At 38.7% G+C, this 20,588-nt stretch overlaps 1 protein-coding gene across 4 annotated transcripts in view; it reads right to left on the bottom strand.

Moving 5' to 3' along the window:
* furina (furin (paired basic amino acid cleaving enzyme) a) overlaps positions 1-20,588 on the bottom strand; it is a 74,203-nt gene that overhangs the window by 24,694 nt on the left and 28,921 nt on the right. For all 4 annotated transcript variants that reach the window (XM_062386292.1, XM_062386297.1, XM_062386284.1 and 1 more), the window contains 4 exons: positions 13,592-13,690; positions 6,210-6,305; positions 3,513-3,641; positions 3,246-3,322 (listed from right to left, as the gene is read on the bottom strand). In XM_062386292.1, coding sequence (XP_062242276.1) covers positions 3,246-3,322; positions 3,513-3,641; positions 6,210-6,305; positions 13,592-13,690 — 401 coding nt within the window. The remainder of the gene's footprint in view (positions 1-3,245; positions 3,323-3,512; positions 3,642-6,209; positions 6,306-13,591; positions 13,691-20,588) is intronic.

Genomic DNA, 20,588 nt, shown 5'->3' on the forward strand with positions numbered 1-20,588 from the left:
GGATTGTATTTGTCCCATGCATTATTACATTGTCCTTTCAACAAATAAAATGTTTTCTTTCTGCACACTCATGTCTCGACATGCCACACTTGGGTAAAATGAATACACCAGCTAGATTAGCATGAGCTTCCTGCAGGCCACAACAAAGCTCAGTGAAGTCACAGTCAATTAGTGTGGGTCCCTCCCACACTCCCAACATTACGCAAACTCTGTGTTAAGAGAAACTGCTACACATAGGTAGTGCTTCCAGCATCAGCTGTTATCTCACACTCACAACAGCAGTTACATTATGACCAACATGTGCCTTTTATTCAAAACATGCCCTCACTAATCCCTATGAACAGATTCTTGATTAAATACCCATTCTGAACCTTCAAAACACCCTTTTTGCATCTGATACATTGTGCTCAGGATTCCCGCATCCTATGTAACAGAGATAATAGGAGATCAGAGTGAACAAAGGGCAATTTCAGGGAAGTCTTGTACCGATTACGGAGAGAGAACAACTGTGGTTACAGCCACTACAGTTGGCTGCTGGCCCGAGACCGACAACGTGATCTGTATTCATGCTGACAGCTGGCAGAACCATTATCACTGTGCAAAACCTTAACTACCCCTCTCTGGAGACTAGCTAAAGAGACATGCTATTATCATGCAGACGTTTCCACACCAGGTCTGTGAACAACATGGAAAGGTGGGACAGGTATTCACTCTCACCTGAACTGGCAAACAAAAACGTTTTTGAATAAACAAACAGCATCCCAAAGGTGCCACATGTAATAATTGACATTGAGTTTGTAATAAACATATACATTAACAAGAAGAGGCATTATAATGAAAAACAAAGAGATGAAAAAAAAGAGTTCAGAATGATTCAGTCAATATAGCCTTTGGTATCAAAGTTTGAGCCTAGTTAAAAATTTCATAAACTATGAAAAGGGTTTGAGTTAGATATCAAAGCTATACATGCATTCCGAATGGGAGCTGTATCAAAGCATTTCTGAATAGATGGTCTGGCATTGTGATTTCATATTGTGAAATGCATACCCGTCCAACACAGCATTGATCTTTTCCTATCTTCAGATTCCCAGACATTGCCCCCATTTGTTGTCTCGCACGCGACATCTTTCATCCATTTATTTTCTCTATCTTGCATTAGCGTAATTGCTTAAAATCACTGAACATCCAGAGGCCGTGTAAAGCCACATTTGCTATTCATTAGTGTCTGGGCTGCTCCAAACCTCAAAGGTAAATGTGTACAACTGTTTTTCTCTGCTCATTCTTAAAGTCTGTTAATGGTTCTGCCAGTTAAGTAATGAGCAGGCTTGCAGGACAAAAGGTCCGGCGATGTTTATGGAGCACTGTAAAGAGAGGAATATGAGAGATTAATGTGGGGGTCTGGTAAAATGAATCAGCCTGCTTTTTGCAGTACATTTTAAAAAGTTCCTTTCATCCATCATTGTACATGTGCAGTCAGTTTGCACCGTACCCTTATCTTGTTTTTTTCACTGAATCATAATAAAAAGAAATTATGCATGTTTATTACACATGTTGAAAAGTGTCATTCTGGTGCCCCTGCACTAAATCAAGAGGCAACGAGTGGAATGTTTCTGCAGAAGACTGCCCGTTTAGCCAGAAAACTTACATTTGGAAACTGTCCTGATACAAGTCAGAGGAAACCCTGGAAAGAGAAACATCTAGATCCCATGCTGTCTTAGATAAACATGAGGGTGAATAGTCACATTGCTACCGAGCCATCCTCAGTGCTGCCCGTATGCAGGGAAAGAAAGACAGCTTTATAGAGGTGAACAGACTTGTGCTTCTGCAGGGAACAGACACTTACAGTCTTACACAGTTGCATGCCCGCCCACAGGTTGTTTACACAAGCATCTGCAATAACCCACTGTAAAGTAAGGGGAAAAAAAACACGTACTCCCTCTCAATTGGTCCTGCCATGAAGGCGACACGGGGTGCTGGGTGGCAAGAGATAAGGGCCGGGTAGAGCAAGCGTAGGAAAGAGGTGCAGCCAAAATGAAGGAAACATCCCCAGTAAGTGTCTTAGCTCAGCTCGGGGGGCCACTGTGAGCCGCCAAAAGAGCTTAAGCGTGCCTTGGCAGAGGTTGTGGATCTGTGGAGCTGCACCAGAGGGATGTTCTACAACATTCTTCCACAAGAAATCCCATCATTTAGGCTTTTGTTGAAAAAGGTGCTGAAAACTGTCTAAGGCACCATGGCACAAAAATGTTTAAATACAATACATTTTCTATGTATTTTATAAGATTATAACAAACCTTAAAATATCAGCATCCACCTTATATAAAGCACAATGTGTCTGAATGCATCTTTCCTACATATTAAGAAATATGGTAAATTCCACAAACTGATCCAGGAGCTTTGACTGTTCGATGGGAGATTCAAAGCTTATTTCAGAGTGGATCGAAAAAACAGCTTTTTTTAAATAAATTTAAAAAAAAGCTGGATAAATAAATTTAAAAAAAAGCTGGATAAATTATAAAAACTACAGAGACCTTTTTATGAATCCATCTCTCTGGCACAGAATCAACGCATCTTTGTAAGGTAATCCTGAGCAGTCACATGACCTACAGCACAGTAATGAATGTTAGCCTCGTCTTCAAAATAAATAAATAAAATTCTCTCAGGCAAGTGGCCCACAAACAGCAGATTACAGCAAATCAGATATTAAAGTCAGATGGGAGGCAGGCAGTGGCAATGAATAAAAGACGAGCAGTGGCCCTCCAGAGCCAAGAGATCTGCTCTGTTTCATTAATGCTGATGAACTTAATTCCATCAATTCTCTGCAAGACATCTCTGTGGTGGTAAACAACTCCCAATGCCATCTGCAGAGGCCACTGCAATAAAGATATGTCCTCATCAATCCTAGAGTTGATTTTCTCTTCTTATCCAAGTTATAGAAATGCCCTGGTGGTACCGGTGCAATTTATGAGGCTAAAGCAAATCCACATACTGTGATTCAGAGCCAGGATTCACATTAAGAGATAACTTTAAAATTAAAACGATTTGTATTCAAATCTTGGACAAAACAACACCACAGGACACAACCTTTAATTGGACGTGTTCCCATAAATGATGCACTTAGAAAACAGCAGTGGATTGGAAACAGCCATCGGCCTATTTACATGTCAGGTAGCAGTTATCAGACAGGGAAAGGGAACAATTATAAAAAAAAAAAATTACAGTTTTATCTGTGCAGATTTCTACTCTACCTGTTATCATTAAGCTGCGTGTATCGAGGCTGAGGATCTTGGTCGCCATCATTCACATCGTAACTGGCATCTGGGTCCTTTAAAGAGACATATTAGCTTTTGAGTGTCACTTATAAAAACCATCAAAATGGAATGATTCTTTAAATCCATCTCCAATTCTATTACAGCAGCAGGAAGACACTTTTCTCTTGAATTCAAAACGGTCTGTGGCTGGGTGTAGCACAGTTTCTCCACAGAGAACTTTGCTCATTTAGGAGTCATACTCACGTAGTTCTGCATCAGGTCAGGATGGTTCTTCTCTATTCCGTCATCTAGGATGGACACCACCACACCTTTACCTGTGTAGCCCAACTCCCACGCAGCCTTGGCATTCAAATCACGTTGGTTGCTGTTGTACTGAGGATGGAGGAAGAAAATGACTTAGATAGAATCCAATTATCCAAGAGGCATTCAAGTGCCAACAAGACTGCGCTTTTAACTAAATTTGGAAGGGCTTACTCTATTACAATAAGGGCATTTATGTCATTTAGATAAAGACTGAGCCCCTGATTAAAACATCTGGGGAACATGAGGCTTCTTATTGAATTTCAGCCATTCCTCCTTGGCGAAACACTTACGTTTATAAGTGAGGGGAAGGCAAGGTGACAAAAGGCAATCTTCATTCAGAGAGCATTTGAACCATGCTTTTATTTATTACATTTATTATTAATACAAAGCAAAAGAAAGCACTGAATTGTATGATGCCTCACATTAATTATTCCGTATTCTTTTTGATATGCTTTTTGACATTCAACTTGACCTTTGGGCAAAGAGCTGTATCCAGCTTTCATCTAGTTCAAAGCTTTTTAACACGTGCCAGTGGTTAAATTTAATGCGTCAGATCTCATCCACCATCATTTCCTCTTAGATTTCAGGCCCATGAGACCAGGGTCTATCACACGCAAAGAGGTTGTTCCTCAACCTTGTAACGTCATTGACGCTTAAGCCATCAAGAGGAAAATCAATTAAAGCTGAGAGTTGTGTTATGCGATTCTGATTCAAACGGGAAAGGGCCTTTTGTGGCTGACAAGCGGAGTGAATAATAAATGTGGCATGTACAAGGCTCCGGTTTGAATATTGCTCATCAAGTCCTTTTCCTTCCTCCTTGATGTCAGCGAATCCTTCTGGCCTTGACATCTTGAGCATGTGTAGAGCACAAGATCGCCGCTTTGAGGCTTGCCCATGATTTAGCAGTAGAGGGAAAGAAATTTGTCTCATAAATAAATTTGTGAAAGATAGCGTTCATACATTGTAACAGATGATATTGACCAACTGGCATTTGCCAGTCACTTACACTCTCCTCTAGCGAACCAGGTCCACTTTTAATAAGACACACTCTTTATTTACTGTCAGGTTAGAGGGACATTATATTACTTAGATTACTATGTGTTTAGTATAATTACCATATTAATTGTGCAGTACTTTGAAGCAAGTCAAAATAATGTAGTGTAGTTAAATGTAGTTGTGTAGACAGTAATATAAGCTCTCCGACACAAGCCGCTCTATACATTTTAATCATAATTCAAAAATGGCTTGAATACAGAAACGAAGAAGGAGGTAGTGTGGTTTCTGTGGACATCAATGACACTCCTCCAGGCTCTGATTGGTGGTTTCGCAATGGAAGCATTGGATTCATCCAAACTGTATTACAAGCAGTAGGTGGAGCCAGAGGAGCAAGATCTTTAAAGAATATTAGCTTTTGTCCCAATTCAGGCTCCTGTAAATTCTATTCTTTCATCCCCAAACTGTTTTTTTAAAGAGAGAATGGTGGCGGCAAGCGACAAGACAACCGATGCTTTCACTTTTAAAAGTCTCATTTTTGAAAATCACATAACCAACCAGAACAGCAATTTATCATTTGAAGAATAAATCAAAACTAAGAACATGCTCATCCAAGAATAACTCACAAATATTGGTACAAGCATTCACCTTAACCAGGTTAGATTACTGCAAGCTTTGCGGTTTACCAAATCACACAGTTGAAAATAGCAGCACAGTAGATTTATTAAATAAATATATAGATTTTTTTTTTCTGAAATTTACTAATGTAAAATAGCTGCTGAATTTGCTAATTGGTTCATATAAAATCTGAAAAATATATTGATAATCAATTATTAATTTGTCATTTTAAGATTTTTAGTGTAATATCTTAAAAATATGTTTAAAATCCGCCTTACAAGGATACTGACTTTATTTTATCTCTCAAAACTATGCTGTATCCATATGTAGCGGAAAGGTTTTATTGGGAGTTTAATTGTATCAATTGTTGTTACTATATGGCAGAATCTGTTCCATCTAGTGACAGTGATAGAATCGGGCAGCAGCTTGTGATCTGCATATTTGCACGTCAAGGTGCCACTTGCTCCAACACACGGGCGAAGGAGTCTGTTAAACCACTGACATTTTGAACAACTGGTGATCCGAGTCTGTTTTGCATCACCATGAATCTTCTCCAGTCTGAAGCACCTTCACAGTAATTGAAGAAAAAGTGGAGCCGAACAGAAAATCTCAGGGGTTTTTACTACTGCTTTTAACAAGCCAATGTATCAGTGACATTCTTCAAGTGAAATGTGAAAATCAATCAGCTGAAAACAAGGGAGCTTCAAGATGAATCACCTCTGTCTTTCTCCCTTTGTTGTGGTGCTGCCTATGGACTAAAGTAAACCACGATTTTTTTTAAAGCATGCAATTCTGAATCCTAAAACTGAAGCCACTCAGATTTTAGCTACAGACACAGCAGTAATTCACATAAAGACAGTATGCTGGATTCATACAGGCTTGTCCTTTGACTTGATCACTACATTAAAATCCCCAAATGTAATCATCTGCATTGACTCCTGGTGGGTGAAAGGCTCAACCAGTGTGCAATGTGCATATGTCAAAATACCACAAATACACACCCACCAAACACTTTTTTATACTCACCAGGTACCACTGGTCTCTGAACTTGGGATCTGAAGGTTCTGCGTAAGTATCCCTCTTTTTCCTCCGCTTCGACACCTGTTGTTCGGCCCAGGTCACCTACAAAAAATGCACAAACACATGAATAGATTAGCAATGCAAACGAAAACTGGTTTATGCTCATCAATTATAGATTTTCCATCTGCACAGAATGAAGTTCAATGTCATAGTAACAATGACTCCAGCCACGAGGGTCACCATACAAATGCATTAATAGAGATCCTAATTCTCGGCAGAGTGACCACAGACAGTGAGATTAGAGCCACTGGGATATGGTGAACTTCTCACTAATGAGACTTGCCGATGAACAATGACAACGTACACACAGAGGTACAAACTCAGTCTAAGTCTGATAACATGACAGCTACCCAATCTGCAGCATGCTTTCGTAATGTGCAAGCTTCTAAATACTGACAGAGGTGCAAAGCGTATAGTGAAAATAAGCCCGCATCTCACTTCCCCTGCAAAATTGGGCAGTACAGAAAAATGCTTGGGTAGACGAGAACAGATGAAAAATTTTAGCAAGAGAAGACAGAATTGCCTCCCGCAAGGATAGAGCACCTGATGTGAAGGACAACCAAATCACAGCACACCTCTCTCTCCCTTTCTCTCCGCCTCTGCAGATCACTAGAGACGTTAGAGTAAAAGCGGAAAGAAATAATGAAGGTCACATTATCTGCAACACTGAACCTTATGCCAATCCAACAATAGCTTTATTCTAGGTCAAGGAGCAGAGAGATTTGTGCACAAGTTCATGTTATTGCCGTTTCCTTCACCGATGAGAAGCTTGACCAGGGTTCATCCGGTTCTTACTGGGAAGATGAGGGTTAGGGTTAGGGTTAGGGTTAGATCAGTTCGTAGCTGTGGCAGTTTCAAAACCACTCAGTACTGGGTGACTGCTTTTTCTACTATCGTCGACATAGACGGAGAGAAAGCGGCATATTTTTAAAAGAAACAGTTTCAGCTGCTAAAAATGGAGATACGATACATAATATAGCTGTACTAAGTATCAGTGATCAGAAATATATGTATAACATCATATTTTTTTTACAATACATGCAATTACATGCAATACAACTAGTCTTATACAGGGATTAGTCTCCTCTTGGAATTTAATCAAATCTTTTCAACTCTAAAATGAATGCCATAATATCAACTGTGCAACCTTATCTAAACTGAATCAATAAACATGTATTTTGATCCATTTCAAAGCTGACGGAGAAACTCAAGGTGAGTCGCAAACCTACTTAGGAATTATATTAGTTTGAACAGCATGGTTAATAGAGGATCAGGCTTTATATAAGTTTTCAGTTTTTAAGAAAATGCTAAGGACAACCAAATCACAGCACACCCCTCTCTCTCTTTCTCTTTCCCTCTGCCTCTGCAGATCACTAGAGACGTTAAACTAAACGAGGAAAGAAATAATAAAGGTCACATTATCTGCTACACTGAACCTATGCCAATCCAACAATAGCTTTATTCTGATTCAAGGTCCTTTTCACTGACTGAAAAGGACCTCTATAGTCAGAGAGACAAAACTTAGTTAGATCAAAGGACCTAGTCAGAGTTATTTTCACTCAGACAGAAATCTAATTAAGATTTACAACTTATTCTTTGTAAATAAAATTCTCTATGGTCACAGTGACAATCATACACTTCAGCAGCTCAGCATTAATATATTTTCAGCAGGAAATGCATTGTTTTGTATACTTAGTAGTGTCCTAAGGTGATGTATGTGGCTTCCCTTTTTCATTTCGTTATCTTATTACAATGCATCTTGTTTTCACACATACGTACATTTGGTCTCCGCTTTCTGGCAGATGAATTGAGCATCCTGAACAATTGTAATTGATTATAAAGACACTGTCACACTGAGCTTTTCCTATAAATAACATGTGTCTTAAATCTGTGAATACAACCAAAACATTTCCCAAATCGCGTTTTTGGGAATTCAACCATCAAAACATCCATCTCATTCAGTTGATTCCTGTTGTAATTTTATATTCATACTATAATATTATCTTCATACTAAAAAAAAAAACATTTTCTGCAATATTTAGGCTTTCGTCGCAGACTACTCACACCTACTTCAAAAAATGTAATCCATTCAAACATCAAGGTCTTCCGCTGTTTCAGGACATTTCTGCTTAGCGATTAAAACAGTTGCTGGTTTAGTTGATACTATCCAGCATCAACCATTGTCAGCAAGTCTCTGAAACACAGCCCACAACAAGTGAAGGATATGTAAAAACATGACAGGCAGTATCAGAGCTACAGATTTATTTCAGTTATCTTGGCTGACAAAGGCCGTGTGCAGAGCTGGTATTGATATCTGTCCTGAAAGACCAAACCACTAGTCATCTTTATATTCCTCGTTAAACTTAAGATCCAGATCTTTCTATGATATTTGGGTGTCTGACGGAGGCTTTTTGAGTGGTGACATCATGCATGGATGAAATCATCTCTTTGCATTTGTTCTTTGCCTATATATATATATTTTTTTTTTTACAATCCTTCTTTATTTGGCTCAGGGGCGGGTGGCAATCAACATCATGTGCATTACCACAATCTTCTGTCTTCAAACTTCCTTTGATTTTCTTCTTCCTGTTTATTGACAATTATACTTTTTCATTTTGTTAACTGGAGTGTGACACCCAACGTCAAGGTGCATTGCCGGCATATTCTTCTTCTTCCTTCTTACAAAGTCGGTCTAAAGCCCCAAAGCTGTGACCAAACCACCTTAAAAATGTTAAACCTAAACACTTCCCACTTGCAAAGTTCTCCAATTATTCCCTTTGGTCCGTACTTCTCTGTAGCAACATCACATAGCTCTGATGTTGGCCTTTTTTACCTTTAATCGTCATACATTTCAGCTTCATTCAGCAAAGTATTTCATAGACTAAACAAAGAAGAAGAGGCGCACTGTAAATGGCGGTAACAGACTTGACGTTGGCTGCCACCCACCAATAAACCAAACAAAGAATAAGAAGAATCTTGGCAACACAGTGAGGAATATTCAATTCTCACATCACTTAACAGACCGGCTTAGCTACCGATTATAATACCCACTAAACTGCCGTTGCTGTGTTTAAAAAAATTTGCTCAATGTTTAAAGAGCTCCTAATGACAGGGAAATTCTGCTATGCAGTCATTGAATTGGAAGATGTCAAGTTTTCAATCCACAGGATCCTCCTCTGCAACTGCAGCGCCTTCCTCCAGTGAGTGATCGCACACAGATTTATGTTATACCCCTTACATATTCAGTAAATCACGACAGTGATGTGCAGTGGTTATGGATATTGATTTTTGAAGAAAGTAGAAGACCCGTTTTTAATTTGAATTTGTCTGTTTATGAATGCTTTCCAAGAAAATGAATTCTGACTGCATACGAGTGAATCAGTCCCATAAAACAGTAATATCAAGTAGGGGTAGACCGATTATCGGACCGCAAAAAAAGTAAATGTCTACTTTATGGTCAACTTTGCTATGAACAGGACATAGACGGGATAGAAATACTGTTTCTCTCTGATCCCCGGTGTAAACATATAAGTGGACAGAAAAAAATAAAAACAGTACACTATAAAAGGTTGGTATATTATATATGCTCTATACCAGGGGTCTTCAACGTTTTTCAGGCCAAGGACCCCAAACTGGTGGAGAGATGGAGCAGGGACCCCCTACTATATATATTGTATAAAATTGTGTTTTATATTAAGCTGGGCCTAGTGACATATATAAACATAGCTACCCTGTTATTGTGCATTCAATACTAAGCTATTCAAATATAACACAGGCTCATATATTCATGTTTTTAACCATGCAATGGCCCGGTTGGCCATGCCACTGCCATTTATAAACATACATCTTGAATACGACACTGAGCTATTAAAGTAATTCACAGATTCATGTTTTTATTTTAAACATACATGTAGAAGAGACAGTGAATCCTCAAGCCATCTGTGGCTGGCAGACATACTCCCATATTAGTAAGATGTCTGACCCTGATGGGTTAAATATTTTTTTAAATATTAAAAAGAATCTTATCAACCAATCACTTCGCGACCCCCTTGCAGTACCTATGTGGACCCCCTAGGGGTCGCGGACCCCCTGTTGAAGACCTCTGCTCTATACATTAAATACCACCATAGACATTTTTTGTGGCCCAGATTTAGCCCACATCCAACCCACATACAAGAAGGCATTTGGGTGGTCCTAGGGCTGGATGGTAAAATCTTCAGTCATCATCAGTCGATATCAATATATATTGCAGTATAAATCAAATCATTGGCACTGCATTGAGGCGTCTTACTCTGTGCAGGTTACCAATATACTATGCTCCTCTGCCGTTTACTAATCGCTCACACATACTTATCTTAATAAAACCTGCTGAATTCATTTTAATGTTCCTGTCTGTGTGCGTCAAATTACGTCTCTTGTTGTGTAGCAGGTTTAAACATGTGTCTCATAAACTCTAGAGCTAATCAAACAAGAACAAAGTAAATGTCAGTCCTCTACTTGTCCTAATCACTTGTGATCAATGATGGTATTTATTGGTAAAGTGTCAAATGAGCGCAGGTCTGGGGGGAGTGAGTAGGAAGCAGACTCCGACAGAGACTGTGAGACATACAGGACGACCGGAATTTTAATGTGAGTCTGTCCTGAAGCAGTGGTGGTTATAATTATTCAGCGCTGGGAAAATGCTAAAACAATAAACGTAGCGGGAAACATGACTCGATTATGTTCAGTCGCTGCATCGATGCAGAGTCTTCCACCTTCTGCTGCTCCTACACTCTGTGCTGTTCGCATCAACCTAACCTGAAGTGATACCACTGTTACTCTATTACAGCCACATGATTGGTTCGGTGCAATGGCTGTTTGTGTTGTCTGTCAAAACATGCATGAAATAAGTTCTATCGATGTTGTATCGACCAGTTCTATCAAGGAAAATTGTGTATTTACACAGGAAAAAGAAAACCCATTATTTTGATTTCCACTGACAGTTATTCGTTTGATTTATACTCAAGTGAATAGAAGAATTGTGCTAACTTGAAAAGATCACGGTTATCTTCTTTTCCCTTCATCCCTTCTGCTAAGGAAATGCAACAAATATTTTTATACTGTTATTGTCAGTTTTAAATGGTTAAATACCAATTTTTACTGAACTGCTTTGTCTCCATCAGAACTCTCTTTGAGAACTGGCCCGCACAAAGAGCTCGAATTACCCTTCATGTCCCCCAAGATCATGCAGCTAATCACTGAGTTTGCATACACCTATTTTGTTCCTGTTAAGTTGGACAATGTACAGGACTTAATGCTTGCAGCTGATATGCTCAATGTAACAGGCATCACACAAATCTGCTCCGACTTCATGGGTTAATAAACATATACTCTAATAAAGTCAACTGAGGTTCTACAATCAAGTTTTTTTATTTACCACTGTAAACACCAATTAGAAGTTCAGCCATCCTTCATCAATCATATGTGATATTTGTTCTTCATCCCAAACCTACTGTTCCATTCATGTTTAAGAGTAGAGCTTCTAACAAACAGATTCCGTATCCATTTTCCATTCCGTCAGCCAGTCTATGAGATCTGGCAGAGGCCCAGATACCTTGGTCAGTAATGAGTAACTCTTCAAAGCATTCAACAACAGGAAATAGAGTCACAATGTTCAAGGAAATCCCAAAGTGGGACATGGACCATATCTAACATGGATGATAACAAACTCAGCAAAAGCTATATTATTCCCAGTGTGTACTCGCAGAGCATGAAAGCATGGCCGGGGATAGCTTGGCCAGGTTTCATCAACTTGTATTGAAGGTATCAGATAAGTTTTGTCGTATACAATGCATCTGCAGTTGCACTCTTATATATTTATAGGGAGACTTGTCCAAATTAGTGTAACTGCCCTAGAAATGTTCCATGTACTGAAAATACTTAACATGGTTTAGGTAAACATGTAAACATCTTGATATAAACTGAGACTTAGAACGAAGGGAAATGAGGAATAGTGTGAAATTTCAAAATTATCCAGCGCTGGTCAGCTGTATCATTAATACGACAAGATCAAACAGCGGCAGAGGAGCCTGAGCCTATATCAGCTTGATCAGTAATGGAGTCAACTGATCACTATTGGTTATAAGACACCATTTCAGATACATTTTTGACTTTAATCTATTTAGCTCTGGGTAAGCCACCTGTCAACAGCAACCTACTGCACTTCGACCTGATCCTGACAGTGTTGTTGTCAGCCAGTGACCCACAGAGCCCAAGTGAAAAAGAAAGCAGCCCAATGTTCCAATTAATAATTTTCACATTGACGTGTGTCAGTGAGCACAGCGAGAAATGCCACTCTGGTTTGAAAAAAAAAAATGGTGTATCAGTGACATGAGACAGGTCCACATCTGCTCTAAAAGTACAGCCGCCAACTGAAACTTTTCAACTTCAAATTTGATTTTGAGGAGAATGACAAGAGGCTCTTTGAAAACCAATTAAACTTCCCAGTCAAAAGAACAGACGACCACCTCTCCACCCAAATTAATAAAAAAAGTTTCAATGTTATATAGCATTTTGATATACTCTTAAACAAGGATCATCAGTACAACTTCCCTTTTGTAAAAGTTTCTGACAGGTGAGTCTTTAGTGAATGCTCATATCATCTTTCATAATTTCAAACACAGTGGCTCTATTCCCAGAGCCATGACAGTTAATTTCACACTCCTCCCTTTCTACTACCCAATGGCGTAGGACATAAGTTCAGTTTCAAACTAACCTCCAACTCTCCTGCAAAACAGCATAATAAAAAAAAAAAAAAAAAATCAGACGATATCGATATATATATCGCGGTATGAATAACATCTGCGCAACTTCATTAAGGCACAGTACTCGGCTCCTCAGCTAGTGACTCTGCTCCTCTGATTTTTCTAATAAACCACACATAGAAATGATCTTAATAAAAACCTGCTAGATTCATATTTATGTTTGACTGACGTCACTGCCTGGGACTGTTCATTTGGCACAATCCCTCCCACTTATAATATATTTTGTATCTTCCTATGGTATTTTCTATTTTATGTGTAAACATACTTGCCAATAAACCCGATTCTGGATAAATGGGGCGTCGCTTCTTCCGCAACAATGAAGTTAAAACATTGTGTTGCATCATAACCTGCGGAAAGAACTCTCCTGTCTGCAAGACTCTGTGTGTGCTCGTCTCTGGGAAATTCACACACAAACTGTCTAAACAGAAACTGTCTTACTTAGATTAAGCCCCAAGTTTCACTCACCTGCTCCCCGCAGAACAACATAACACATCAACTGTACCCCTCCTAAAATAACCTTCTTACCTTGGAGTCTCTTTGTAGACGGACTTGTGTCCCTCTGTGATCCGACAGCGACCTCTTCACTACTGTGCGATGCCGAAAGTGATAATAATCACCAAATACCTACAAAGACAAAGCAAATTGGATCAGTTAACTCCATATGGCCATTTAAATATCAAGTGTGAAAACAAAGTCTATCAGTTATAAATGTGCAGATTAATAAGGGGGGAAAGGTATTTTTAAAAATTGGAATGAGATTGAAATAAAATATAGGGCTCAAGCCTCTTTTTTTGTCGAAGGTCTGAATAATGTCTGAATGCAAGTTTAGTATCTATTAGAAACAGACATAATAGTAACAGGCCCTCTGCTTGCTTTTTACTGTTTACATCACTAAAAAGTCAAATTCTTGGTTTGTAAACAATTATTTGTTTAAAAAAAAAAAACTTATATGGACAGGTGTGAATTGGAATGCTGATACTATAATGAACATAGAACATCAGTGATCCTTGTCAGAGTAACATTTTTGCCACCCATTAAATAACATAAAAATACAATAAAAAACTGTCTACACCTGAACCGATTGAACATCTATGAAGATACGCAGCTAGTGTTTACAGCTCCATATGAAATGAAATGTTACTTAGTGAATTTGCTAAAGAGAAAAAGGGAGAGGTAAACAAAATTACCACTGCACACACAGTTAAACAAGACTATGAGCAGCACAACCACATGATGGTTTACTAAAAGATGTTTTAAATTGTCCCAGCTAAGGTTGAAGTAGCGCCAACTTCTGCAGTGGGTACCGCAAAATTCCTTCATTGAAAAAGAGTCACGAATCATTCCCCGACCTTCTCTGCTTCCGTTTAATCACGGTTAACAGGCCGACTCCAGCAAGCCCTACACAAAAGGCCCCTGCCCACAAAGCCAATGGACAATGGCGAGGAAATAACCGAGAGGGAAGACGCACTTTACAGTGATATTCAGCTCAAACCACTGCCGCAAGCATGTGTGCATCCATTAAAAAAACATAAGAACTAGACCAAGTAGAAAAGATTGCAAAGTGGGGAAAAAAGCCTGCAGTCTTTCTGAAGAGCAAAATAAGGGCAGGTATCAGTTCCATTGTTCTAGACTAGAAAAAAAGAAGATGGGGATGGGATACAGAGAAACGAAAACAAGGTCAAGAGTCCATTAAGAATCTTATAAAAACATATCCTTAGAAACAATACGTCCATGTATGATTCATCCATCCAATGGTTTGTTTTTTTACTATACATTTGTTACGCATCTTGCATTTCTGGGAACAATGTTTTCTATTTAACATTATATCCCACAGACAATAGTAGCATTTAACTCACTAGAGTTCATCCAAACAGTCCCCTTAGATAAATCAAGCTGTGTCAAATTTAATACACTTATTGAAATCAGTCCTGTTAATATACTTGATTCTTTTTTTATGATGACCTGTGAATTATTTCCTTTGAAATCTGTCCAAAAAAAGTCTCCTTGATCCCCTTCCTGATCTGAAACCATACCAACATTTTAAAAAGGGCTTTTCCCTGACCAACACTTTTACCAATAGTCATCTGAAAAGTCTGACAGTTCACAAATACCTGGAGTTTGTCAAAAAGTAATTCTGGTTAATGTAGGAAATCACTAATCTGATCATCTGAATCGTGTGTTTGGAAGAGTTGGTATAACATTTATTATGCCTACTAATTTCTACTCATCTGCAGTTTTTTTTTTGTTTTTTGTTCAAATTTTAGAACAGAAAGAAAAGATTGCAAGGATACTTGGAACAGCTACCGGAACACAAATGAGCCCAGAGTGTCCTCAGTCTGACCAGAGAAATGTCAAAAGATAGGAAAAACAAACACTTGTACACATGCACAAATGCCCAGATTTACACACACAGGGAAAAAGTTCACACACCCACGTCGACTGACACAAAACCTTCACTCAACCACATGAAGCCAATTGTAATGCTGCTAAGCGTCTCAACCATCATATGGAAAGTTAGGAGTGCTTGTCTTCATCCATCTAATCTCAAGATGTTGTTTCTGAGGGGTTTAACCTTTTTCCACTGGAGGAAAAAGGCCATTTACTCCAAAGACATTTAAATGGAAAAATGATGTGGAAACGGATCAGGACTCGTGAGTGACCATTACTGATGTGATAAGCCAGGCGCTGATAGAGCAGAACAAGCTTAACTGGAGCTCTCGGAGTAGCCCATTACTGAAGTGAGGCATTAATCCATCCACCTCATTAAAATGCATGGTAACAGACAGTGGAAAATGACTGTCTGCTGGTTTGTTTGCATGTTTGCTCCCTTCCTGCCTGCAAAATTTACCTTGTTGGAGAGCACTTATCAAGAGTTCTGGTTTCTCATCTCAAGTGACTGTTGACACAATTATGTTTTACGAAGAGCCAAACATTGTCTGGAGACAAATTGTGAAAGGTTTGGAGGCTGCAATAAAATGATACGACACGGCTCTCCATATGGAGTTGGGATGAATAAAGCCTGTGGATTTTGGAAATTACACTCGAGGCAACATTTCAGTTAAAGTGCGCTTGATAACAGGGCCGCAGGATGTAGGACATTACCATATTTAGTTTGTGCATCAGAGGGTTGAGATAAATTGAGAAAATGAGACTTATGCAGGCACAAGCGATTTTGCCTCATAAAATTGTTGGGCAACTTGTTTATATAATGAGGCTGGAGCCTAATTACTCATTGCAGTGAATGGGTAGAAAAGGAGCATGGCCCGCCACAGTGGCAGCTCGACATAACAAGCAGTTTCTTTTAAAGCAGGGGAGAGCAGACGGAGCTGCCCAACACACCTGTTAATGGGTTTGCACATCTGGACTACCTTTCTACCAAACTCCTCCATGTTTCCTCCCCTTCAGTATTTATGCTCCAGCAGTTATTCTGTTGCTCCTTACTCAATAACCTGAGTATTTATTTGGTGTCAGGGATATGCATGCATTAGAATGCTACCTTGACAGTGTTAGTCTTAACACTGCAGGGAGAGTCGCAGATTTGGGTGAAGTCAGTGCTCCAGAGTGTGACCAAAAATCGGTGAAGCAAAATGGTTTGTGTTTATAAAGCGCTTTTCTAGTCTTGATGACGACTCAAAGCACTTGACAGTACAGTTTGCAATTCACATATTCACACATTCATTGGACGAAGCTTTAAATGCGCATCTGAATCATAACCATCCAGTTTCTAGAGCTGGTAACATTTATCCTGTGACAAATGTTTAATATATATTCAAGAGTAAATCTCGTTAACAGAGCCAGAGAGTCCATTTTACTTGGACTCTCTGGCTCTGTTTTGGTTGATGTTTTATTTATTTTATTGGTATTGTACAATAAACGGAATCAATATTATAAACATACCCAACAAAGCACTAGATAAGAAATGGCCGATGTATATGGGAACTCTCAAGAAAAGATATACTTGCAGTGCCAAAAGGAGCAGAAACAAATGTTGGATGCCCCTAAATTAGTTTTTAGATATTTATAATCTGCTAATATTTCTTGAAGGTTATCACTTTTTCATTGTTAGAGGTAGGGGAATCTTGGAACTCATTCGCTGTTGTCTTCCAATTTAGAGCGTCTATATTCCTGACCAATGTTTCTCCTCACAAAACGCACAGTGAAAAGCTGTAAATGTGTTTCTGCATCTTTTGCTCTCCATATAGTCTGTTAAACTGCAGACAACCTAAGGCGGCTCAAACCTGATTGGTCAAACTCAAAACGGCGTAATAAGGCTTCTTCTTGATGGCTGGTGAAAGTGCGCCTAAGATTTCAGGGAAATGTTTGTTGATTTAATGTTGAAAGCCATCCCACTGTGATGTAATGCTGGAAAAACCCCATTACTTTTTCACGATTAACTTGTGGGTAAAAATTAAATGACTGCTTCTATTCATGACGCAACCTCTGAGGTTACACAGTAATCAGTTAAACAAAAAATCAACTAGAGATTCCTTTTTTTAAACCAACTCTAACACACCAGGCTTCTAGCACTAAAATCTTGTCCATCACCTACAGAATCTGGATATTCACGTGCAGATTCAGGGTAGAGTGATCAGCTACCTTCAAAGGTAACAGGGATCAGAAGGGTGACATTGTGATGAGACTGATCATTGCTCAGCATTTTACAGCTAACTGAGGGTAACATTACACAAAAGCCAAGAATATCTCCACTTGGGATTATTAACTATCATGCAATCATCATGTCTCCCTCAGACAATATAAGAGACATACTGAACTTCTACATTTTTCGTTCCTTTATACAATGATTTCACAACCTCGTCATTTATATAAAAAAAAGGTTAACATTTTTTTCCTTTATTCGACAAAGTAGGGAAGTGTGAGCTTTTAGGCCTCGTGTTTTTCATCTGGGCATCAACAGATGACAGAATCTTGTGCCAGTTGACTTTCAGATGAGTTACTTGCCCACATCTGCAGCCTTGCCATCAGTCAAATTTTTCCAATATCCACAACATTGTGGCTGCCCAGTGAAACAACCTCTGTCACAAAGCCTGATGCCTTAAGCCTTTATGAAGATGAAAAGCCCTTCACTTCTACTTCTCCCTCTTATTGCACTTGACAGGGCTCTCGTCTTGTTTTTGTTTGCGTAACGTCTGTGTTTTCACTGTTTCCATTAGTAGGGGAACCTTGACTAGTTTGAAACTTTTAGACATCATTGTTCTGGAAACACTGAGGCCTTTTCCACAACAGGAACTTAATGACCCATAACTCAATGTGCTGCTTTTGTCGCTCAACATATTGTGAGCAAGTTCCTGACTCATTTCAGGAGGTGGTGGTGATACTAAATCTAATTTCTTCATGGTGCTCTGTCGAGAAAGAAATGTAAAACCACTACATTTATAACTCAGGTTACGCATTCATTAAAGCACTGTGAGGAAGTCACTTTTAAAATATGGGCAATATTATGAGATATTTTTTGCATCATAGGGGAAAAAAACTCAGGTTCAAGTTATTGGAAGCGTTTGGAAACTTTTACCAAGTTCCCTTAGTGGAAACTGCATTTCTGCAGGTTTTAACAAATTCAATATAAGATTGTGAGACCATAATTAATCAAATTGAAAACCCATGTCCAGTACGACAAATATAAAGGGAATATCAGAGTCCCAGAATTGCTTAAACTTACCCATGATTGACGATAGGTATTAATTAGCCTTATAAAGGAGATATCACAGAAGTAGCGTTAACATTGAGACTTAAATGTATATAAGACTTTGTATGTCTAAAACATATTTAAAACTTTTTAAGACCTTAAATTATCATGAATTCTAGACTTTAAAAGACTGCAGATACCCTGCAAATAAGAGCAGCACAAATACTGGTTCCCTGCAGCCGACCTCAACATAATGGAGTAAAGGAGCCTGTAAAAAGTTTAATGTCAAGGCAGAACCGCTACAGGGCTGTTGTCTCACAGACCAATGCTGTCCTCAGATGACTGACCCTTCACAGCTAGACCTTTATGATGGCGTTGGGGTAAAATCCAGCCAAGATGGTACACATACACAGTTGGATAGGCCTTATAAACACCAAGTTGTGTATAGAGTTCATACAGAGTCCAAATCAATTATAGAAAAGTCAGATCATTTCAAAGTAGACACACAATCACTCACTGGGCTCTGTTCATACAGTTCCAGAAAGACAACACAGTCAGTGACCTGATAACCTAAATCATAGATATGCTGTCAAGACCATGGACGTTTCCCCTTCAGCTTTTTTCTTCACATCAGTGTTTGACAAAAAAAAATAAAAATATGGACATTGTAGAAAGAAAGAAATTACCCCCCTGGCCTATGAACAGTGACTCCACCACCAGGTCTGAACTGAATATGTGAACTTTAATCTAAGGATTGAGTCAGACGCCAACTCAAATAAGTAGTCCATCCTGAGCAGAGCTGCAACCCAGCAGGTGCTGCACTAAAAGGGTTATTGACCCAAGTTGCCGGGGCCTCCATCTAAGAAATATATATATATTTGAAAATAATAACCTCTTAGATAAGAGATGTGGTCTGTTAGACAAGAGACAAAAGGAGAAAAAGTGGGATCTTTAGCATTTCCAAATTAACCTGTTTACTTGTATTGAAAGTGACCTGAGTCATAAATTGGTCTTGTTGGGTCATATTTGCTAAAGAATTATAAGGTTCAGTAACTTTGTATTTACAAAGCAACTCTTAAGGTTGGAAGTTTTGTTAATGGTGCAATCCACATGTAGAATAATGGGCTTGTATAATATATTGACGCTGTGGTCCCCTATGATGCAATCATTTCCCCTATGATGCAATAATTTCAAATGTAATTTACAGACCAAGACAGTCATGCATTTGCCCCCCCATGCTTTATTCAATATAGTTGACAGCGCCTCCACTCAAATCCACCCAAAATATTCTTCCATTATAATTTGGCATTTGGTTGAGGTCCAATTAGGCAGATAACTTTATTAAAGACTAGTCTGTTTTTTTAAACTGGTTGCTGATCAGGCTTTTACAAGGGATTTGCTGTTTTTCATATTAAAATCATCTTTCTGAAAAAAAAAAAATCAAATTAAGTGCACAGAATTTGGGACGCAGACTCTTCCTCTAGTGCTTCTTGAATCTAAATATACAGATGCTGAAGAACATGACATATCTTCACTAGCGACAAATAGGATGAAAGCAACTCATCCACAGTAGCTGGTTCAGTGAATGTATTTTCTTAAACCAGGTCACAATACACTATATACACATTTCTGCTACAGCCCACTGTTCTCTGAACTATCTTGTTAATTCTTAATGCAGTGGTAGTACTTTCCTATTATTCATTACTCTTCCAGTTACATTTTAATTGTCATTAATTTTTTAAAAGTTGAATCTTCATCCTGTGAACATCTCGCAGCAGTGAACTTTGAGAAACACTTTTAAAGTTTTTTTAAATGGTTAAAGTTGGTTTAGTAAAATGCTATAACTTGTGCTCTTGCATTCAGAGACTGTGCAGCAGC

This window comes from Platichthys flesus, chromosome 1, assembly GCF_949316205.1.
Source record: "Platichthys flesus chromosome 1, fPlaFle2.1, whole genome shotgun sequence".
Lineage (NCBI taxonomy): Eukaryota > Metazoa > Chordata > Actinopteri > Pleuronectiformes > Pleuronectidae > Platichthys > Platichthys flesus.